General features: G+C 40.5%; 1 protein-coding gene across 5 annotated transcripts in view; it reads left to right on the forward strand.

Moving 5' to 3' along the window:
* The window catches only part of THADA (THADA armadillo repeat containing), a 307,941-nt gene that overhangs the window by 152,753 nt on the left and 131,301 nt on the right, over positions 1-23,887 (forward strand). For all 5 annotated transcript variants that reach the window (XM_070235533.1, XM_001498963.6, XM_070235534.1 and 2 more), the window contains one exon: positions 14,528-14,696. In XM_070235533.1, the coding sequence (XP_070091634.1) occupies positions 14,528-14,696 (169 nt within the window). The remainder of the gene's footprint in view (positions 1-14,527; positions 14,697-23,887) is intronic.

Here is a 23,887-nt window from a genome sequence, read left to right on the forward strand (position 1 = left end):
CATGTGTCCTTTTAGGAAATAAAGATTTTGTGAGAAATAGCATGGGGGGTTAAAGCAAGATGGTGTGAAAGTTGCGTCTTAAAAATCTCCACTTCAAAAATTTAGATTTCTTTGCTTTCTTCTTGACTGATGATTTTGTCAGAATAATCATTTGAATAATAAATGAAATGCTTTTAAGTATAGAGGGCAGTGGAGAACTTTTCTGTGGCTTGTACGAACTGGTGATACAGATTATAAACTAAATGATGCCGAATTCCACCAATTTACCTAGGATCCAAATACTAGCAAGTGTAGCCAAAACTTTAGAAATCCACTGATTAAATCATGAAAATGAACGGAAATGATCCAGATTGTTTAATTTTCTTTTGAAATGTTGTATTTATTAGATCTTAGCACCCAGAAGTTAAACAGTATTGAATTTCACACACAGCACTTTATTTTTAATCTTAGGTTGAAGGTTATGTCCTTGGCATGATTGAAGAATGACTCATACAATTTTCGCTGACTTTTTTTTTTGATGGGCAAGGAGGAAAGCTGGAGAGTAAGATGATACTGAATTGAGGCTAAATTTATTAATTGAGTTCAAATGGAAATTAAAAATGTCACTTAATGATTTTCTTTTTTGTTTTATTCCTTTGTATTCCTTCTGTGAAGATTCTCTTGAGTGCTACTTATGTTGAAAATGCAATATAAAATATCTCTTGGCCACTAAAAGTAGCATTGGAATTAGCAATGATTTCTTCTAGTAAATGCATCAAACTGTGTCACAGCCAAAACCTTCAGTCACATGGACACGTTGGAAGATGTGACCAGAATTTTTTATTGACATGTTCCCCATCTTAAAATACAATTACCATGAAATTAATATATTAAGCCTTAGTCACAATCCAGGGATGGACTTAAAGGTAATGTGATTCTCCTTATAATTAGTAACCTAATTAAATGCTGGAGGGCTTTAGCCATATAGTAATGGACCTTGCTTCTGAACAAAGATACCACCAGCGCTGAAATTGTATACTTGTAACTAGTGTATTTTTAATTACTGGTAGGGTATGTGTGTGTGTAATCAGTTTTGTTTCATCTTCAGACTTCGCACAGCAGTCCCCTTTGTGCATGCATTTGGACTATATTAAATAATAATGCACTGGTTTGGTTTCTGTTTTTTCAGAATTTGTCAGAATAATCATTTGAATAATAAATGAAATGCTTTGATTCAAATGCATGATTCAAACTGGGATGAGTTGAAAATTATCTTTTCACTACAGAATAATCAAATTATCAAAATAAGCCAAAATAAAAGATGTTAGGAGGCAGGTTTAATCTACTCAAGATGGAGAAGGAAAAATCTGTTTTACCTTATAATCACATGGAATATCCTTCTGCTAAATTCAGATGAGTTTATTAAAGCTGGCCCAACAAATTGGACATTGCTTGGTTGGTTTGAGTTATTAAGTGTATATAAGAGTAATAAAATTGAATTTCTCTTAATATGTGTTATTGTTGTTCAATCTTGTCGTGGTGAAAAAAAAAAATCTTATAGTTGGAGCACACTGATGTTTGCAGCTAGCACATATTCTGGAGTCAGACAGACCTGACTTTGAATCCCAGCTTGTCCATTCACTCCCTCTGTGATCTTGGCCAAGTCACTGAATGTCTCTGAGCCTGTCCTAGAAGAGCATGTGGAAGATTTGAGCATCGTCCTGAAAAAAACCCCGTTTTTGTTTTTTAATTCTTATATGATTAATTGTTAGGATTTAAGTATTTATTGATTTGACTCTTTAAAAGAGCACATGGAAAAGTTAATTTTGGTCGTAAAAGTTCAAAGGAAATAGCTGGGCTTGTTTAATCTGAGGAAGAGAAGATTTGGGATGTTTTAGAGATAGGATTGGAGGCTGAGAAGGGAAAACAAGAGAGGATGTATAACTTAACTTTTCTAATGTATGTGAAATGTTATTCTTAAAAATAGCATTATTGCGGTATAATTGATATAAAATAAACTGCACGTTTAAAGTGTATAATTTGATAAGTTTATATACCCATAAAATCATCACCACTGTCAAGATAGAATATATCCATCACCCATGAAAGTTTCCTCATGCCCCTTTGTACCTTCTCCAACAACCCCACCCCCGTCACCTGGCAATGACTGTTCAATGTTCTAGCACTACAGATTAGTTTGCATTTTCCTAGAATTTAGTAAACAGAATCATACATAATGCATTCTGTTTTGTCTGGCTTTTTCTGGCTTTTTCACTTAGCATAATAATTTTGAGATTCATCCATGTCATTACGTGTGTCAGTAGTTTGTTCCTTTCTATCGACAAGCAGTGTTCCATTATACAGATATACCACAATTTTTTTATGTACTTACTGGTTGATGGACATTTGTGCTGTGTCTAGTTTTGACTGTTACAAATAAAGGTGCTAGGAATATTCATATACAAGTCTTTGTATGGACATATGCTTTCATTTCTCTAGGGTAAACACCTAGGGGTGGAATTTGTGGGTTGTATGGAAGGTGTATGTCTAACTTTTTAAGAAATTGCCAAACCTTCCAAAGTGATTGCACCGTTTTACATTCCCACCAGCAGAGGATGAGAGTTCCAGTAGTTCTGTATGCTAGCCAACACTTGGTGTGCTCGGTCTTTTAAATTTTAGTCTTTCTAGTGAGTATGTAGTGGTATCACATTGTGGTTTCAATGTGAACTTCTCTAAGGACTAAGGACATTGGACATCTTTACACGTGTTTATTTGCCATCCATATTATCTTCTTTGCTGAAGTGTTGGTTCAAAGTTTGACCCAATTTTTTTATTGGGTTGTTTGTTTTCTTATTATTCAGAATATATTCTGGACTCAATTTTTTAGGCTTAGATTCACTTATTTCCTTGGCATGTAGAACCACAAAAACAAAATTAAGTTGCAGCAAGAGTATAATTATACTTAAGGAAGTGCTCTTTGACTGTGACACTAATGTGGGCACTGGGACAACCAAAGGAGGATGTAAAACTTTCCCTGAAGATATTTAAAAATAGGGCCGGCAGTGATCTGTTTGGATGCTGTAGGCATCCTGATGTTTGACTCAATTTACCTAATTGCAGTCTTCATTTGAGAAAAGAATCTTCCCTGAGGTGGGTCTATTGCTACCATCTCAATATTCCTTGCTCTTTTGTGCTGTTTTTTCAGGCTGAAAAAGTGCAGTTTCTTGGAATTTTTCAAAACTTTCCATGTACTTTATGGTTTTTAAAAATTTATTATTTCTGATTTTAGCTTCAAGTGTTGCTACAAAACCTGAAGAGGGTCATTCAGGGGCATTAATTAGCTTTAGCAAAAACAAATTGCAGTCTCTGGAGAGTAATCAAATTAAAAGAAATGCTCAAATTTCTCTCATCTAGCAGTAGCACAAATCATTGTTTTAGCTGATAGTATTGGGAAGATTCATTTAACTCTCTGTAGAGGCAAAATAATTAACTAGATTCTAGAGAAGAGGTTCTGCATGATTAAAGGAGTCGGGGTTGTTTTCGCCTGCGGAAGGGAAGAGTAAGGGGTGACTTAATGACAGGATTCCAGTATAGTTAATGAAGGGTTTTCCTGTGTGTGGAGAACACTGCTCATTTGTTCTCCAGCTCCAGAGAGGTTCAAACTAGAGAAAATTGGCTCCAACTATAGAAGATTGAATGTGGTTAGTGTTAAACATAAAACTTTTATTATCATCATCAATATTATTGTGAGATGAAGCAATGGAACAAGTCAAGAGAGGTCATAAAGATATTTTAAAATAAAAAAGATAGGTATCTGCCTGCAATGTTTAAATGTCCATTGAATTATAGGATTTTTTATTGAAGGAGACCTTAGAGATCACATATTCTAATCTCCTTTTACAGATGAGGATGTGAAAGGACATTATGTAACTTGCCTGTGGCCACCTTGCTAGATGATAATATTTTAATCTGAGATTTTAAAAGTAGCCTCGCTTAAGAGACACCAAGGGGATCGTCTAAGAGTTTCTGCTTCACAGTAGGTTTCACTCCACCAAAATAGTCACTCAAGGCTGAGAACTACGTGTATTATTTTTTCCTAAGCCCATGAAGATCGTGCCAATGTACTGACCTGTATGTGTCTCTTCTTGTCATTAAAAATGTTAAAGATTTTTGTTCTTGGACATTTTGAACTTGTCTCTAAATAAATACGATGCTTTGAAAGACTGTAGATACTTTGACCCGAGGTGATCAGTATTGATAGAGGACAGCAGAGGTCACTGCCACAGTCTGTAGGGAGCTTGCCTTAGTCTTATGGGGTTCTTCATAAACTTTTGGTTGATGGCTGTGCTGGAAAGACTGTAATTTGGTGGATGACTTTGGGTCACTTAGTATATCCTAGTGACTAATTTGCCTTCCTTAAAGATAACACATTTTAAAGCTTTAGGTTTTGTTGAACACTAGTTGGAGCGGTAGGAAATGTATTTATGCCACCAATTCGTTGTGTATGGGATGTGCAAATATGAGTCCTAACCATTGGAATTAGTGGGATAAATTGCTCATAAAGGATTGCACATCCATTACCACAACAGAAAGAAATTGGCACAATGTACTTTATTTAATTGTGGTTACATTTTGTTTGGTAACTCATCATGCTGCACATGTTCCCACTAGACCATCTAGAGCAAAAACCTACATGTGTTTATATGGTATTATATTCTTATTTCAAAGGGTTCTATGTGATTACTAAAAATGAGATAAAATATTTGAAATTACCTAGCACATTGCCTGACAAGTAGCAGACACTCAGTAAATGTCCCTACCTTCCCTTCCTTGGGTTTTAGCATGGGCATTGGACGTTCTCAGAAGTGTGACAGAGTCTTATCAAAAGGGAAGTTAATAAAATTGTTCACATTTAAAAGTGTTTATTTTAAAATTATCATCAGTGTATGTTGAGCATAACTTGACTCACAGGCTGCTTAGATTTTATAAGATTTTATATCTTTTCAGAAATCAACACCTGAACAGTCAAGTTCTCTTGGTCCAAGAAAGAGTTACTCAGCACCTAGGATTTGTCCAGCCAGTCTTGGCCTAGATTTAGGGTGCTTTGAACACCAGAATGAGAAATTTGTATTTAATGTGGCAATAGAGAGCTATCATAGGTTCTGGAACATTTGAAAGCTAAAAACAAATAAACAACTCAAAAATGAGACCAAAAACAGTCCTTTCCAAACCTTCCTCCTAAGTATATATGTGTTAGGTTAAAAAGAAGAGGGTAATTCTCTCTATACCTTTGTGTAGTTTCTTAAATTCACCACCCGGTGCTGTGTTTGTGAACTGAAAACCATTCACTGTAAATACGGAACCACATGCTCTAAAGGTTAACGGGTAAGTTTCAGCTGTATGAAATCACTTTGAGAACTTGGCCTTTGAACAGTGACCATCACCACAAGGAGACCCAGCATGTTCAGGACCGTTTTCTCCAGCCAACCCACTACCTGCAGGGAAAGGAGAAGACATGCTGGGGCCAGGTATTAAGTTCCACCCCTTTAAAGAATCACTGGCTGCCTGAATGTGTTCATCTCTTGGTCTTTTGTGAATCCAGAGCTGAAACAATGTGAGGGCTTTTGCTACTGAGAGGAATGTGCAGCTCTTTCACTCAGTTTGCACAAGCTGCAGCCCTCTGCTCCTGCCCTGCACACAGCTTATCCCAGCCCGAGAGCCCCGAGGGTAGATTCAGAATGCTTTTCCAGCTGTCCCTGAGAAGACCAGTAGACCAGTATGCGGCTTGTTGATCCAGGGTCAAAGAGAAAACCCACAGACGGACTGGGAGGGAAGGTTATGCCAAAATTTCAAACTAAATCTAGTGTTTATTTTCATTGCTTAGGAAAGTTTTATACTATTTATGTTAAGAGTTTTGTAATTTTTTTCAGTTTATAATACTCCATTTTATTTTAAGTGAAGACTGAAATTAATGATTCCCTTTTAATCTCTAGGGCTTCCAAAGTCTTTGTATTTGTTTTGCTGTGAAGTCTTTTCCATGTTTTTCTGAGTCAGGAAAGAATCATTGTTAAGGTATACCACATTTTAGTGCTCCAAAGGAAAAAAAAAAACCCTCTTTCCAGCTTTCTAGACAATTTGGTTGGAATCTGAAAAATTCAGTTTCAAATTGTATTTGTTGTTGTCTAGGCAAAAAATAATGAAAGAATGAAATGAAATGAAATTTCAGGTGAAATACAGTTTTCCTACTTCATCTCTATGTTTGATATCAGCAAGTAACCAGGGAGTAGCATTCAGAAATCGTGCATACTTTCATTTATTTAAGACATGTTTGTAATTCTAAAAAATGAAAGAGCGTTATTTAAGGAGGTTTTTAAAGTAAGTACCACACTGGATACCTTCCCCCATCCCTCTTGGAAGAGTCCCTTTCTTTATTTCCTAACACTAAAAGGAATGGTATGAATGCAAGTAGCCATTGCCAGTTACATCCATGACCCCATGTCCTTGCCATGTGCGTGGAAGGGCTGTGCCCAGTTCTTGCAGGGGCAAGAAGAGAGATGTCAGAGTCGGGAGGCTGATTCCCAGCTCCTGACAGCTGCCATTTTCACCACTTTGGGATTAATAGCCTGTGGCTAGTCAGCCCGGGTAAAGCCTTGGTAACTTGGAGGCATAGCGGAGGTGACCTGAAAAGGATGCATCTTCTCTAGCTTAGACTCTGGTTGGGTTGTCCCAGGTGGTTGCACACTGCAGTTTTCAGATGTTCTATTGTGGCTTATTGTTGTGGCATTTCTTCATGAAAATATTTTTAGAAGGTTTTGCTCTTTGCAGAAGTTAATTTGCAAGGAACAGTTAGTGTTTTGAGCTGCCCAGTAGACAGACATTTAAACTAAACATTCTACCTGCAGGTACATGTACTTTTTTTTGTCCATGAAAGCTGGAAACGTACAATTTTTATCTTAGCTACTATCTGCTGCTCTTATTTCCCCCTCACTGCCCAAACCAAGCATTTTAAAAACTCAGACTTCAAAAGTCCTGAACCCATTACCTTTCCAAGAAATATATTTGAAAAGAGAAATCCATGAGCTGTGCAGAGGGCAAGATTACAGTAAATGCAACTTTTAAGTGCTAGTGGTTTGAGTTGCAGGAAAGGAACAAGTAGTTCAGGTGGTGGTAGGCCCTTTGATGAACTGAAAATTGGTATAGGAAGGACAAATAGAGAATCTGGCAACTTTGATGGGCACTGAACTCACCTGAAAACGTGGAAGAAGGGCTTCAGGAACGCCACAATTATAACAAAAACATATTTAATAGTCATAGGACACGCTGAAGTGTCTGCTTTTTCAAATTCACCGGTGCAAACTTATTTTTCTAGTGGTTTCTCGCCTTTATGCATGCACACATACCCACACATGTACGTGTTTCCTGAAGGCAAGATTTGAAACTAGGAACCACACGATAAAAAGGAAAAAGAAATCTTTGGTGAAGCAGCATTAGAATTGACAGAAAATAGAATTCGGGCCCTGGACCTGAGAAATGAAGGCAGCAGGCCCTCATGTAAACAAGTCCGTTGGCCCCAGAGAAACTCAGTTTTCCTTCTCTCCTTCTCAGCTGCTTTGGTGGGACGGGGAAGAGTTGGCCTTTGTGAGCACTTGCAGCCTGTTCGGGACAGCGAGTCTGTGTTCTCAGTGGTTGGTGAGGTAGACAACCCTAGAGAGTTTGTACTTGCAGATAAAGCTTTAACGTTTCAAAGTTCTTCCACCTACTAGATTCAATAATAGCTACCATTTATTGATCACTAACTTCTAGGCATTGTATTTTATATGCATTGTTTAATTTAAGCTTCACAACAGCCCTCTGAGGTAGTTACTCTCCCCATTTTACAGAAGATAAAAACTTAGGAGGTTCACTGACCTGTCCAAGGTCACACACTAGTAAATGACAGGAGCTGGATTTAAACTTAGGTCTGCTGGATTCCAGAACATGTCCTTAACTTCTGTCCTATGAGCTATATTATTCAAAACTATAAAGACCCTGTTTCTGCTCTCAAGTCATTTTGGTCTAGGCAACGTGATGCCCGAGGGCTACTGTGAGGAAGGCAAATGAGGTGTGCCCCCCCTGCTTGGGCAGTTCTAAATATGCAATCGCAGTGACAGGTATGGGAAAGAAAGTGATGGATTCTGACCAGAGGAAGTGCAGTCAGATTTTGGAAAAGAAGTGATACCTGAGCAGAGTTAGGAGGATTAAGGAGTTCCCCAGCTGTACAAGGGTGAAAGGACATTGATTCCAGTGAGAGTGAACTGCAGTGTGCAAAGGCACCAAGGATGAAACAGTGGTTGGTTTGACAAGAATATATAGAGAAAGATTTTTTCTTTTAAATATTATAACCTGAGGCCTCAGCCTACCCCTTCTCACCCAGACTTCAGAGACATCCTGCAAGATAGGGTTGTCTCAACTTTTAAGATTGTCTGTAGATGATCATTCCCCAGGGGCAGTCAGTCATACTATATAAGAAAGACAGGGCCTTCTTGAGTAAATTGAGTGAGGGGGCTTGAGGGTAGGTCAGACATAGCTTCTTTAGCCCAGCTCCCAAGATGCTAACCCCTTGGTCAAGTAGGGGCATCTAGAGAAAGTGGGTGATCATTTTCATTTGGGGGCTTCTGATTTGTACAAGGTACAGCTTGACCTGTGGAAAGTGAGGATTAGGACTGGCAATTGGTCTAGGAATGCAGAAGACCTGGGGAACGTTAGATATGTCAGTGAGGGAGAGTAGAAGGGGATATTGGCTGGATCCTGAAGCCATTCTGAGACTTTTCTGAAGACTCTGATTCTGGGTCTTGTAAAATGGGGACTCTTTCAAGGCCACTGGGCCTTACGTAGTCCTCTCAGTTCAAAAATACCTCTCCCACGTTACCTAAAAGTGTTCTCTCAGCCATTCTGCCTTCCTATGAGGATTAAATGATATAATACATGCAAAGCTTTTTACACTAAGTCTGGCCCTCTATAGACACTCGGTAAATGTTAGTTATTATCAGCATCATCTTTATTGTTCTGCTTTACATTCTGCCAATAAGAAACTGCTTGGTTCCATAAGTCGTTCGTGCCTCAATGTGATTAGGTTGAACACGTTACTTTGGAAACATTTGGCTTTTCCAAGGCTCTGAGGATTTTGAGATAACTAGTTTGTGAGTCTTAGATTGAATTTTGCAGGTGGACAGACCCTAATTAGAATTCAGGATCTGCCACTTGCTAGTTTTATGACCTAAAGTATGTTGGGAAATCTCACTTTCCTTATCTTAAAAGAGGAATGATGATAATGACCTTGTAATGAAGATTTAGTGAAGTGGATACAATAGTGTGTCTAAAGGAGGTAGCTGGTCCTCGCTCACAGTAGTCATTTAATAAACCTCAGTGCCCTTCCTTTTGACTGGATGCACTGAGGGGCAGTTGGGGTTCAGGAGGGAAAGGCACGGGCCTGGTGAGGGCCCCTCTTTCGTGCCAAACCCAAATGTTCTTTCTTTCTGACCCCACTTAGTTACAGCTGGACTATGATCTCCCAGACCACCCACCCTCCTCTCTGGGTGTCCCACCTCGGTTCTTCTACAGAAGCCTGTGTTTACTTCTCGGGGCCCTGAGAAGCACTGATTGATTGGCCCCTCTTTCTCCCTGGACTGTAGGTTCTCTGTGGCCTGGGCAGGGACTTTGCTCTCTGATCCTCTGGTGCTTAACCCAGGGCATGCTTGCGCTAGGCACTCACATACCTCAGCTATGGCTCTGGGGCAGCAGAGACAGTTTTGATGATGTCCAGTCACTTACCTGTGAAACCTTTCAGGAAAACTGCAATAGGTTCTGAGAGTGAACAGAAAAGAGAAACACCTGGAAAAAAACTAAGCCTCCACTCTGTGAAACTAGGTGAAGTGAGGGGATGATCTCAGCATACTATATTCTAAACGCTCCGGTGTTCCTGAAGTCCAAAACTGTGTATCACCCTCACTTGCAGGTCCCTTGTCTCCTCCAGAAAGCCCCTCTGACTCTCCCTTCTGTGCCACTCCACACCTGGGTGTGTCTCCGTGGGTACTGCTGATTTGTGATCCTGAGGCTGTCTCTCTGGCTCCCCCTCTAACCTGGTGGTTTCCCTGTGAGCAGTGTCCTATTTGTCCATCTCTGTATCTCTAACACAGAGCACATGGCTGACAGTCACACTGTGTGCAAAGGAGCAACTGGATATCCTTGACTGGGGTCTGGGAAACACCTCCCAAAGGGTTTGGATGTGCGTCACAAACCTCCTGAAATTGTTTGGGAAATTGTGTATATATGTTCATAAATCTCTTTCTCTTGTGACAGTCCACAGTTTATGTTAGATTCTGAAATGTTTTCATGATCTTACAAATGTTAAAAAGAAAAAACACCAAAAACCCAACACACTCATTTAGAGATTTTCCACATACTTGTAAATTAAAGCTTGTGCTTTTATTAGATAGGAGATATTTTTCTGTTCCCTTAATTTCCAGGTGTGAGCTACATCTTGGAATAGCCCACGAGCTCCATCTTGGAGCCATGGATGGTGGTTCTGGCTCAGACACTGCTGCTTACACCCTGAAGGGTACACTTAGCTTTTCTGAGCTTCGTTTTATTTTTCGTCTGTTAATTTAGGTATATAGTGCCATCATGTTCTACAGGAATGTTGCATAGTAAAAAGGTAATGGGTGTGCAGGCATTTTATAAACTGCCAAGGGCTGTACAAATGCGAGTATTACTATGTGTCATTTCTCATGTTACACAGTGCCGAGAATGCAGTAGGCAATCAATAAATATGTGATTAGAATGAGCATGGAAGGGTTTATTGGGGTCAGAGGGCTAGATGTTTAAAGACTCTATTGTGTGCGCGTCCCACACATCCTGCGGAGGACCTAGTATTCAGGCCTACCGTGCAGCCAGGGCTACTGAGGAAGTGATTTCCAAACTATGGTAGAAGTAGAAATGACCTTTGAGATTCCAAATCCATTTGCTTTATTTTCCAGAAGAAATTGAGATTTAGGGAGATAGAGGCTGTCCCACTTCTTTTGAGAAGGGCTTGAGCTTCCTCCTCATCACTTTTTTTTTTTTTGAGGAAGATTAGCCCTGACCTAACATCTGCTGCCAATCCTCCTCTTTTTGCTGAGGAAGACTGGCCCTGAGCTAACATCTGTGCCCATCTTCCTCTACTTTATATGTGGGCTGCCTGCCACAGCATGGCTTGCCAAGCAGTGCCACGTCCACACCCAGGATCCAAACCGGCGAACCCTGGGCCGCTGAAGCAAAACATGCGAACTTAACCCCTGCACCACCAGGCTGTCCCCCTCCTCATCACTTTTAACAGAGTCCAAAGGATAACAAAATCTCCTTGCCTTCATATCATCAGTTTGTTGTCTTATCTTTCTTTTTTTTTTTTAAAGACTTTATTTTTCTTTTTTCTCCCCAAACCCCCCAGTACATAGTTGTGTATTTTTAGTTGTGGGTCCTTCTAGTTGTGGCATGTAGGACGCTGCCTCAGCATGGCTCGATGAGCAGTGCCGTGTCTGTGCCCAGGATCCGAACCATCGAAACTCTGGGCCAGCAAAGCGGAGCACATGAACTTAACCACTCGGCATGGGGCCGGCCCCTGTTCTCTTATCTTTTAAAAAATGTTACAGTCTTCACACCACAGTATTAATTCTTCCGCTGGGGCCACTTAGAGGCCTGTAGTTCCTAGAATATGCTGATCCTGTACCAGACACAGGCACAGTGCACTCTAAAAGCTTTGTATTTCCAAAGCACCTTTCCTCTTGTAATGTCCTCATGGACATCACATCAGGGCACTGGATGTACATTATTGCAGCCACTCTCAGCTCCACTGAGACCCAGCGAGGGACTGTGACTTGTCCAGGTCACAGAACTCAGTGTCCAAAACAGGAGAAAAATCCAGGTGCTCTGATTTTGCATCCTAATAGCCACTAGATTCTGGATCCCTGAAGAACACCTCTGCTTGATTTTGGCACATTTACTGAGTCAAACTAGGAGACTTTATCCGGGGGAAAGATAGATTTTAGCTTCAAATACATTCCACTTAGGCCTGTAAAGACTATGTTTATATTCCCTCACCCTCCGGGCCGCGTACACCTGGAGAAAAGCTGAAGCTCATCAGACCACCTCCCATCCATCAATAGCTGACAAAACAGTAACCTGGAAATGGTTTTTTTGCTTCTTGGTTGTGTGTGTGTGCGTTGACTATAATCTTTCCTTCCTTTCAAACAATTTGCAATAGAGAGGAGTTTGAAATTACATTTAATCATTGCTTTATAATGAGTGTTACTTAATTAAATGTTACTTTAAAAATAGGCTTCTTCTCTTTTTCTGTGATTACATTACTTTTTCGAGGGGAGGTTCTGTTTTGCTCTTTATCCTGATGTGTGCCTTTGGAAAGTACCCTAGTACAGGGTATCGGAAAGCAGAAAACTCTGGCACTTTTCCTACTTTCCATTCTTTCTCCTGTATGGATGCCAGATTCCTTTGGGAAATCATCATTTGCAAAAGGTCAGGAGCAAAAGGAGGGGCATTCTTTAGTGTACAGTTACTGCTAATTAGAAACTAAACATCTGTAACCATGTCAGAGTTATTTGTATTTGAAAAGAAACATTTATACACAAGAGTCCTTTTGGTAACATAAAACACACTATAACACAGTGTGTGTATGGCGGGGTGGAGGACAGACAGACGGAGAAGCTTCTGACAAATGACTGTGCCGAGTGAGGTCATTTGCTAATTAAATCTCAAAGCATTTTCAGAGTATTTTCTTTTCTCTGTCAAGTGAAGTTTTCTCACTCACGCCCCCAACCCCGCATGGGTCAAAGCAAACTGTGTTTTACTGTGTTCACCAATTACAGATCAAACATTTAATCATGTTAAAAGAAAAATGAGTGACAAAATGGGTGAGTTGGCAGAACCTAGTCAAAGACCATTGGGAAATCTTTAGCCTTAACCTTCAGTGTCTTCCCATAATGTAACGTAAGGTGAGCTCTTCCCCATCCTGAAAGTGTGTGCTGATTGACCTATCTCACGGACCTACAGTCTTAGGGGAAAAAAACTGACACAATGTTTTGACTTACCCTGTACCTCTTTCTCCTCTCTCCCTACTCCTACTCCACATGATGAAATTCTACTTGGATCATTGCATTTGAACAGAAATTTATGTGCATTTTCATTGTCATATTAAGGTAAATGCAGTGATACTTCTGGGGTGTTAGAAAAAATTCAGTCATAGGGCCTTGTCTCTTTCCATGCTAAGCCCACATGACCACATGGGCCTAGTGGCCCAGCTCTTACCAGTAATTCCTTCTTGGAATACTGATCAATTTTAAAAATAAAAAAGCAAGAGGCCATCTCTTTCCCCTGCAGAGTCTGCTATCACCTGATCTTCCCCATCCTTGTCTTGGCATCTAAGACATTTCTGTAAGTTGAGTTACTTTTTTAATTGGATGAAAGAGCATGAAGTCTTGAGAGTTCTAGTCAAGAACTTATTTAAGCTAGAACCTACCGTATTGAACTTTCCTCTTAAATAATAACCTATCTGTGAAGGCCCTCAAGGGCACAGTTTCAAGAGAATGGCTGTGGACTCTAAGGTTCTGAGTGTTTGCAAAGTCAAGAGGCCCTTAGATGACCTACCTTTCCAGTGACCTTTGTAGAATCTCAAAGTTGCACTTGTCCATGACTTTCCCTTGTTTAAGAACTGACTTCTTTTCAAGCGCTTAGGGTGTGAGTCAGCCCAAAGGCAAGGATTTGGTAACTTGAGGGTCCATCTCTTGTTTTCTTGACAGTTAGTTCAGATCATGCAGTCTGGCCTGACCCACTTCTCAGCCTGAAGTTCCACTGTTATTCATGAGCCTCCACTTCAACCAGACATATCAACCTATTCCTTGAGCATTTCTACTCTTGCTTTATTCTACTGACCCTGGCTGAAACAACTGCCTGGTTTCTTTTGGCGTACTTGAATCATGCTTGCTTTCCTAAGCTCCATCCTTCTCAATACCACAGCCCAGTCTTATCCTCCTATAGCTATAATGTCAGGATCACCTGCTTATCACTTTTCCAGTACTGTCTTGTGCTTTTGGTCTTCTTTTCAAATGTACTTCTCATCTTGCCAACCAGAGTATAGTCTCCTTAAAGACACCAGTGATGTCTTATTTCTCGTGGCACTTATCATGGTGTTTTTGTTCATTATGAGTTCCTGATAAATAGTTGTCTGATTGTTGAAGAGTAAGCTGTTTTTGCTACTACTTGTTTATTGTTTTATTCCCAAAGCCTATCTGATTTATCACTGTGACAGAATCATAGGTATTCATGGTGTTTATAAGAAAAGCAAAGTCACCTGTAGAACGAATGCAAATACTAAAAAACCCAACATCCTTTGGAATAAGGAGCAACTCCCCTTGCCCCCAGCTTGGATCTCCCAGCGGGAGCTAGATAGAACATCAGCGTATCCAAAGGCACACATGTGGAAATGAGTGTTGAATGGTCTTATGTTCTTATTTCTTCCCAGATGTGGTCACTCACCTTTCTACCGCTCCCGTGAAATGGCAGCTCGTGCCTTGGTCCCATTTGTTATGACAGATGAAATCCCTGACACCATCCGAACTCTGTTGGCTAGACTCCCTGACTGCACTGACCAGTGTTTCCGGCAAAACCATATTCATGGGACACTTCTTCAGGTAATTAAAGTTACTTTGTGTGACATCTGTCAAATACCACAGAATGAACTTTGATTTCTCATATACTATTTCAGCTGAAGATTTGATACACAAGTTTTTAAACTTTACAACTGTTTTTCCGTTGCTGAAAGAACGTGTATTTCCTAGGTGTGCTTTTTCCATCCTAAACGTGAATACAGTATCACACTGTGACTCAGTCAGATCATCTTTTGCATTAAATCCTGTGTTTTCTACTGCATGCTTTTCTGTTTGGACTTACCTCTGTGAACCAGATAACGTTTTGCCTTTTTTATCAAGTATGCCTGCAGAACATTCTGGGCCACTCCCTGTTCAGGGTGAAGTTGCGAGCATTCCTTGAAAGAGAGGTTAGCCCAAGAAGCACAGAGAGAGTCGTACACATTGGAAAGAGTTTGCCTGCCGCATAACATGGAAATATCAAACCCTACTTTCTTGTTTTCTCTGTGCTACAAAAGAGACTTTTTAATTGTTTTTAACTTAACATTTCCTCTAGAAAAGACTCAAGTACAACAAATGAATGAGAAGTATATTTCTTATTGAAACTATCCTTTTTAAACCCTAACTGAACTTGGGGCCCCTTGATGTTGGTGAGAAGATCTCCGGTTCGCATGGCTACTGTCGCCACTCACGGTGGGTGGGGCTGGGGTGGGATTTGAATATCGGGTCGTGTTTCCGATTTGTGAGCAGAGTTGAGAGATGGCCTTGAGATCCCAATATATATTATAAGCTTGAGGTCTACACTGTTGACACGGAGGTAGTGTGTAGAGTGGTTAACAGGATGAGACTCTGGAGCCACACTGTCCGGGTGTCAGCCTCAGATCCACCACTCACCACCTGTACCTCTGTGTCTTCATATTCTAAATGAGGGTAATAGTAGTGTATACCTCATAGGGATTTGGTGAAGACTAAATGAATTAATGCATATGCAGTGCTTAGAACAGTACCTCCTACATTATAAGATATGTAGATATAGATAGTTATTATGATTCTTACCATAGTTTTAATGAGCTTATGCTATAATGAAAAACAATATTTTTACTAACTAATTCCCTCTAGGTGAGAACGCTAGATAGGCCTGTCTTCTTGCTTTCTTTCCTTGGTTGTTTTATAAATTCAACAAGTATTTATTGAATGCCTCGTATGTACTACTGTGTTACAGTCAAAACAATGACTAAGTCAGTTCTTGCATGAAAGGAGTTGAGAACAATAAAAGACCAGAAAACGGGCAATCACAATGTAGTGTACTAAGTGGCAGGGGAGCACAGAACGTGGCTGCCTGACTGGTCTTGGGGAAGTCAGTGAAAGCTTCCCAGAGAAAGTGACATCTGAGCAGAGAGCAGAAGAAGTTAGCCAGTGAAGGGAGGGAAAGAGTCTCCCATGCAGACGCAACAACATTTAGAAAGGCTCAGGCTGGGTGAAAAGTCAGCCATCTAGGAACTGCAGATTTGGTGGGGACTGAAGTTCTAGGTTGGCAGGTCTCAAACTGGACCTCTTTACCCTCTTGAAAGTTATTGAACACACCAAAGAGCTTTATTTTTTCACCAAGGAAGATTCACCCTGAGCTAACATCTGTTGCCAGTCTTCCTCTATCTTATCTGTGGGTCACTGCCACAGCATGGCCACCAATGAGTCGTGTAGGTTCCAGGCCTGGGAACCAAACCTGGGCCACTGAAGCAGAGCATGCCAAACTTAACCACTAGGCCACGGGGCTGGCCCCAAAAGAGAGCTTTTGTTTGTCATTATTTAATTAGAAACTGAAACAGAAAATCTTAAAATACAAGAATTCACAATTACACATTCCATTAGTCATTAGAGTGATGACGTCATCACACACCTTGTATCCTCTGGCAAACTCCATGGTACACTTATGAGAGAATGAGAATAAAAGAGGAAGGTAATGTCTTGGTATCATTTTGAAAATAGTTTAATCTTGCAGACCACCTGAAAAGATTGTGCGACCCGCAAGGGTCCCAGATCCTCTGGTCTGTGTTACGTATGTTATGGATCTTTGGTGGTTTCTTCAGTAGAAGCTCTTAAACACTCACCTCCCTTGGTCCTCACTATATCCCTGTGGTGAAGAGAGGGGCAGGAGTTATTATCTTGGTTCTAAAGAGGGGACCCTGAGGTCCAGACAAGTCAGAGCTTTTGATTCCGTCAGACTCTGCTGCTGGTTTGAAGGGAAGGGGCTGGCAATAATGAGTAACGTGGAACAAGCTTTTCAAAGATTCATGGATTATGCAGCTGAGTTAGCAGGAGGGCTCATATTGTCAAGGAGGGATCAGCCATCAGATTTTCTTTATTGAAGATCCACTCTTGGCTGCACTTCATCAGAAGTGTGAGGTTGGAATTGCTTCTTCGGCTCTTTCACCAGTGGTACAAATGGGCCTCTCGGCCTGGTTCCCACACACACACACCACTAACAGGTCTGGCTTGTGTTTTACCAGTGTGGGCAGCAACAAAACGTGGTCTTTTGCTCTGTCTCTGGGCTGCCTTTGATATTCTCAGATTTACTTTTTCTGCTACATAAAATGTGAAACACTGTGAGAAGGTAAAAACTCTGTAAGTCTGGGGTGGTCGTGGCTGTTGTTTTTATTCCTGAGTGTTGGGGAGATGAAGGGCTTGATGGAAAAAAATAACAATATGAGTGTTGGGTGTTGGCTATTGTGTTCATGTTTGTCAAACCGATTCCTGCCTTTACTAAGATTGGTTTATACCCTGGTTGAAAAAAGGAAGTCAAAGGCATGTGGAAATCTTTTTGTCATGTCCATTCGGGTGTCTCATCTGTGTTGTAATAGTTAGTTCTGTTTCACCCTGTTGTTCTTTTTGGGGAAAGCATCAGGAGTTAAGATGGCGAGGGCTTTCTCTGTCCCTTCTACAACTTATGGATTCCTTCTCCACATAAAGCTACCTTTGAAATCAGTAAAAGGCCTGCACCTGGAAAAGAGATGTTAGGGATTGAAAGGAATGATCATCTCCATGGGACCTTCAGAGCCAGCTAAGTAAATAAAAAACTGTTATTTTTTCAAGAGCAGGAAATGATTTTGTAATCAGAAAACAAATTCTTTCACAGGACATGTTCTTGAATTATACATTTTGACTTCTTTGAAAACTGTTTACATAAATATATCAAACCTCAGAGTATTTCTATAGTATACCTTGAAAACGAGAAATATGCTGATCTCTGAATTTTCTGGGACTATGGAAGAAAGACTCAAATTATAGGACATGAAAAAAAAGAAAGAACATGTGGGATTCGTTTCTTAATCGTTTTAAAAACCAGAGGTTCATAATTGCAATGTTGAAATGGATGGAAGTAATGCAATCAGAAAAGGTGAGATTATGCAGCAGGTTCACAAGAGCCAGTGGTAAATGACATTAAATCTCAATAAAGGCTAGATAAGAGCCATGGACATTACCTCATTTGGGAACAACACTGGCAGGGCTACCCTATCTTTTAAGTAGAATTAACCATCTGTTTTTGTTGCCAAAATTCTTCATGTTGAGGACTTAACATTATTACTAGGTTACTTATCACTCCTGAGAAGTCATACTGGAGTTCAAAAAGTTCTCTTGTATTCAGGAAGAGCTTGGCCAACAGTCGTAAGGAAAGATTTATTCTTATTCATGGGTACTTAACTCACCTTTTGGTGTTTCATAAGGAAATATATACCATTTGAAGTAAAAGTTTGAAGTTTGAGGTTTTTCATTTTCTGTCTATTTTGATTATTTTTCCGATGGTATAAACATATAAAAGGTGATTCCTGCTCTTTCTTTAATTGAGCTCTTTTAGATGGGTAAAGCGAAGCGGGCAGTTGAGGTCAGTTAGCTTCTCTTAAAGCGGAAAAACCACTTTTACATTTATCTGAACATTCTAGGCAAAGGTTTTTTTTCTTTCAGTTAATTCATATAATTACCACAGTTCTAGATATCCCTTTGCTGGTATTAAATTTTCTCAGTTTTTACCAGCAGAATCTGTTAAACACTTTGTTTACTTCTTTTATTCCACCCCCACCCTCTGCCCACCACCCAAATTTGGAACCTTGATTTCTGCACTTTGAGAAATCTGAGTCAAAAAGATTCCACTTTCGGGCTGTGGAGCTGAGTGGCAGTGCTGCATCCTTGGGTGGACGTGAAATATTAGCCAGGGATGGACTTCAGATGGCCTAAGCCCACGCAGTTGGAAAGTTGCCATAGAGAAGTAAAATGAACATTTTGAGCCCCTCCTGTGTTCCGCATGAACTGCATATGTGATTTCATTATGATCCCCTGCAAGGTAGGTGTTCTCCCACCCCGTCCCCAGTCCCCCGTCACCATCTCTGTCTCTAATGAGGAAATTGAGGTAAGGCTGAGAGGGTGTCTTGTGTAAAGTACAGAGGTAGTCAGGGGTAGAGATAAGATATTCAACTCTTTAGAATGTGCTGCTTCTTTGATGGTTGATGTGAAAAACAACTTTTTGTGCCTAGGGAAACCAAACCAAGAATCCTTCTTGTACTCAGTTTTTAATCCCTTGTCACTCAGTTGGTCTCCTTAAATCTAATTTGATAAGATGCTACAATGTTGGAAACAAAGTAAGCCCATCAACATTATAAAGAGGGACAGAGGAAGTCCACACCTTCTGTCATCCTTCAGGGTGTGGCAAAATCTCTCAAACTTGGGCACCCATAGGAATTGTAGATCTTAGGCCTGAGAGCTGATGAGACCGTGAAAAAGTCGTCAAGGTTAAATTCAATTCAGTGGACACTGTGGTATGCTTACCCGGTTCTAGGCACGGGTGAAAAAGGAGTTTGCATTTTAGGCTCTTACCTCCCAGTGGGGGGAGCTGTGGGTTAGAAGCTGAGCCAGCCACCTAAACCCTCAGTGGCCGGGGAGTGTGTGAACAACAGAAATGAAGACAAGGCAGAAGGTAAGGCAGCCAGACAGGGCATCAGGTATAAAGGAGACTGAAACAACAGCCATTTCTGCTTTAGTCTGTAACACCCTGATATACTCCATGTTAGGACTAGAGTTAGGGTCTTCATGGGGGTGGAAACAGGGGTTCTAGCTGGGACGGACAGTGTGAGGACAAAAGTAGAGGCAGATCTTGGTATTACCTTTGTGGAAAAGAAAATCAGAAAGCCAGGAAAGAAAGAAAGGGAGGCCAATTCAGCCAGCTAGTTGTCTGAAGGAATCACTTTTCAAGAAACAGGGATAACACCAACCATCCTTGACTCTGCTACAGAGAGAAGGAGCAGAAGCAAATAGGAAACCAGTGATAGAGGTAGCCTTAAGTATAAATTCTATTTTGGCGTTTTCTGAATAAGGAATTGAATGTTTTTAGAAAAAATACATTTTTTCAAAACATATAATTAAATGTAATTTAAAAGAATGATCAATTCCTTCTTTTAAAAATGTGACCATGTAATACAGCACCTTATGCCTGAAGAATCTTAATTTCTTCTTCATCTTTCATAAAATTGTGAAACATAAAGTAGAATGCTCAGTCTGTCTAGAGAGAGAACATTACTTGACAAATTCCATTTGGTGAGCTAAGGGTGGCCCATCTCCATTGTTGTTTATTTTATACACAGAAAATGTAATTTCAGAATGGAAAATCAAAAACAAAAGCATGAAATTATGCTGATGTTGTAAGTTGTAAATGGATTGCTAGTCAGTGTGCTATTTTCCTGGAGTGAGTCATAAAGAAAATGCTCACTGTTGTCACTAGTGGCCGGATTCACTTTTCCTTTCTGAGGACTTGTGTTCGTGTGAAAGGAGAAAAGTATAAGTTGTTAGGAGGGTCCCCAGTCCAAGAAGGCTAAGGCAGAGCTTCTCCAGTGGCGTGGCTGTAGTTGTGCCAAGTGTTTGTTGATTCCCTCAGCAGGGCTTGGGAAGCTGGGGCCTCCTGGCAGTCACCTGCAGCTGGGAGCAGCAGCATCTGTTTATCCCAGAGTGCCAGAGGAAGATTATTTTCTATGTGTGCCTTGACGTGAAAAGGATTGGGAAGCACTGGGCTCTTAAAAAAAAATTAAAGAAAGAACTAAACCTTGTTAAATCTTACCTTTTGGCAATGTATTCTTTCTGGATATAAGCCCAGAAAAGTCATTTTTAATTAAAATGCTACTTTTGAAGATGAATTAATCCCTTCCTTATAAATATCGAAAGGCTTTTATTTGGTGTGTGTTACTTAGGGAGCTTTTGCTGGGTGCAGGAGACAGCTGTTAGCTGCCAGGTTTGGAACGTTGACTATAGTGCACTGACACTGTCACTAGCCAAGGTGCTGTGCTGGTTTGTAATGCTCTGAACTCATTGTATCAGTCAGGGGGCGTGTAGAATTTAGGGATTTGTCTGTTGATGGTCCCCAGGCTTTTGTTACTGTTTGGGGTTAGAGTAGGAAGAGTAATGGTGAAAAGAATATGTGTATGTGTGTATATGCATACATACATGTACACACATAAACACATATGGACATATATACACATAAACATATATACACACCTGTTATTGGTTGTATGTATATATATGTACACACACATATATAGGGGTGCGTGTGTGCATGTACGTCTATGTGTGTGTATTGAGTACCTACAGAGGCTCTTCTGGCTGATGGATATTATTCCCGTTGTACTAATGGGAAAACTGAGGGTAGGAGGAGTTATGAGATTTGACTAAAGCTATGCAAGGGTAAATGGTCAAAAGTGGAGCTGGGATTCAAAGCTCTCAAGCTTGCACAGTTAACCACTGTACCATACTACTTCTCTGGATGAGGGAAAGAGCATTCTCAGGCAAGGGTGACTCTGTCTGGGGCCTTCAAGGTGAGGGGTAAAATGGAAGTTGGCATTGTCTATTTATTCTTTCATTTGTTGGCTGTTGATTGAGCACCAGCTGCATACCAAGTACTGTTTTAGGTGTTTGGAATACATCAGAGGACGAAAGAGACAGACTCTTGCTCTCAAAGATCCCTGCTCTCACATAGCTTACATTCTAGAGGCAGAGAGACAGACAATAGGAAATGATATTATTATAAAAGTTATTCTAATGCATATAGTGAATAAGTAGATTATATTTTTTATTAGAAGGTAATAATTGCTGTGGACAAAATGAACAAGTAGAGTAGGATCGGGGGAGTCAGGAATTGGTAGAGGAGGGCAGATGGCAGGAGTAAATGAGGTGTCAGAATAGTTACTGCTGAAATGATAACATTTGAGCAAATCCCAGCAAAAGACAAGGGAAAACTTTTGGGGGGGGGGAATAAAGAATAAACATCTTTTCTTCTGAAATTGGGTTGTTTGCACGTCTGTATATTTGGGACTACCTTTAACCATGGAGAAGTGCCAACAGAGTAGGCAGTAGTGGATAAACAAGGCGAGGAAGGAGGCCATTACTTTAGAAACTTGAATGCTCTCTACAGTCCCCATGTTCTGTGAGCAGATTACTGGGAACTGTACGAAGACCTTTCCTTCAGAATCACAGGGAGTCATGTCAGTCTGTCATGGTTGCCTTGAGCTTAGCAAAGAGTAAAGTATCCATCCCATCACCTCCTCTGCTTTCCAAGATGGTCTTTACCTTAACTATCCGTACCTGGGCCTTAGAGATGTGGAGTAAATGTGGAGAATGTTTGTTTATTCTTTTATTTAGCAAGTAGTTACTGAGTGGTTATTAAGTGCATAATACTATGCCAGGTGCCATGGAGAATACAAAGAAAGGTTAATATGTAACATACTCTCTGCCCTCAAGAGGCTTAGGAGCTACTATGGAAAACAAGCCATCCACACTGCGAACACTTAGACAGAAATATATGGCTGTGTTGTATGCCAGCCTAGTGGCCAAGAACATACATCTGAGAGGAGAGCTCAGAAGAGGCTTTATGGGGACACTGGGTCTTGGGATAAACCTTTAAACTAGTGTTCTCTTGTCGAGAAAGGGACTTGATGTGAGCCAAGGCACAGAGGAGGGCACACAGAAGGTTTTTGCAGGGGCAGTGGGTAAGCCAGCCTGTCAGGTGCAGGAGTGTGTCGGGGAGAGATGGGATGTGTGATTGTCAAGGTGGGCACTGGTCAGCCTGTGAGAGACCACAAACGCCAGGCCAAGCCATTTAGACTCTGCAGGCCTGTGTCCTTCAAAGTAGGGGTGCAAGACCAGTAATGTGTGTAGAAGAGTATGTTGGCGTGTTGCTTCTTTTCTCTCATCCTTTTAACTGTTATTGTGTATATGATGTAATAATAATTCACACAATATATTAATAGGGTAGAGTATAATTTCTAATAAATAAGTATATAAAAGCTGGGAGTATGTGCTCAGAGAGGTCATTCCATGTAGTAAGTAGGAGCATAGACTCTGGAGCCAGCTTATCTCCATCTAGAGCCTAGCTTTGCTGATTGCTAACTGCATTATTTTGAGTGAGTTGATTTCTGTGCCTCTGATTCAATTCTTCCTCTGTAAATGGGAAGATAAAACTACCTTATAGGTTGGTTGTGAGGATTAAGTGAATTAATACAAGAGTGGTGCTCAGCAGGGTCTCTGGCAAATAGTATGTGCTCAGTAAATGTTAGTTACTATTATTACTGCTTTGTGCTACTGCTGCCACCGCCATCACCACCACCCCAGATAGGGGTTTATGATCCAAAAATGTGAAGACCACCGATGTAGATGGTGGGTGAAAGATTTTGAGCTAAAGAAAGCAGTATTTTAGGAAAATTAATGTTGTACATTGAAATAATACTATTAAAATATGATTCCTGTTGATATAAGCCTGTATGCGTAAGAGAGAAATCAGTCATTTTTCAGCAGTCTTGGCTTTACGTGTTAGCATGCTTCACAAAGAGGTCCCTCTGCTCCGTGTATTCTCTGCCTTCCTGGAGATCATAGGAAAGATTATAAGAGGTGAGATTAGTTCTGATTTTTTAAGAGTTGAGTTCCTGCCTATCAGGTTGTTATTCCTTGCACCTGTTTTGTTTTGAATTACACCGCCTCTCTCAGACCCCATCAGAAACCTGATGAATCAGGAAGGAACACTGTCACACTGTCCCAGACAAAGGAGTCTTTTACCATTCAAAGGGGGAAGTTTGAAGTTCATAAAGTGAAAGGGAGATATAGGATCCTCCTAGATAGATTAATCCAGCACTTTTACGAGTTCATTTTTCGTCTTGGAAGAGACACTTTCCATCTCCTCCAAGTCTTATTGTTTGAGACTTTCT

This window comes from Equus caballus, chromosome 15 (assembly GCF_041296265.1).
Source record: "Equus caballus isolate H_3958 breed thoroughbred chromosome 15, TB-T2T, whole genome shotgun sequence".
Lineage (NCBI taxonomy): Eukaryota > Metazoa > Chordata > Mammalia > Perissodactyla > Equidae > Equus > Equus caballus.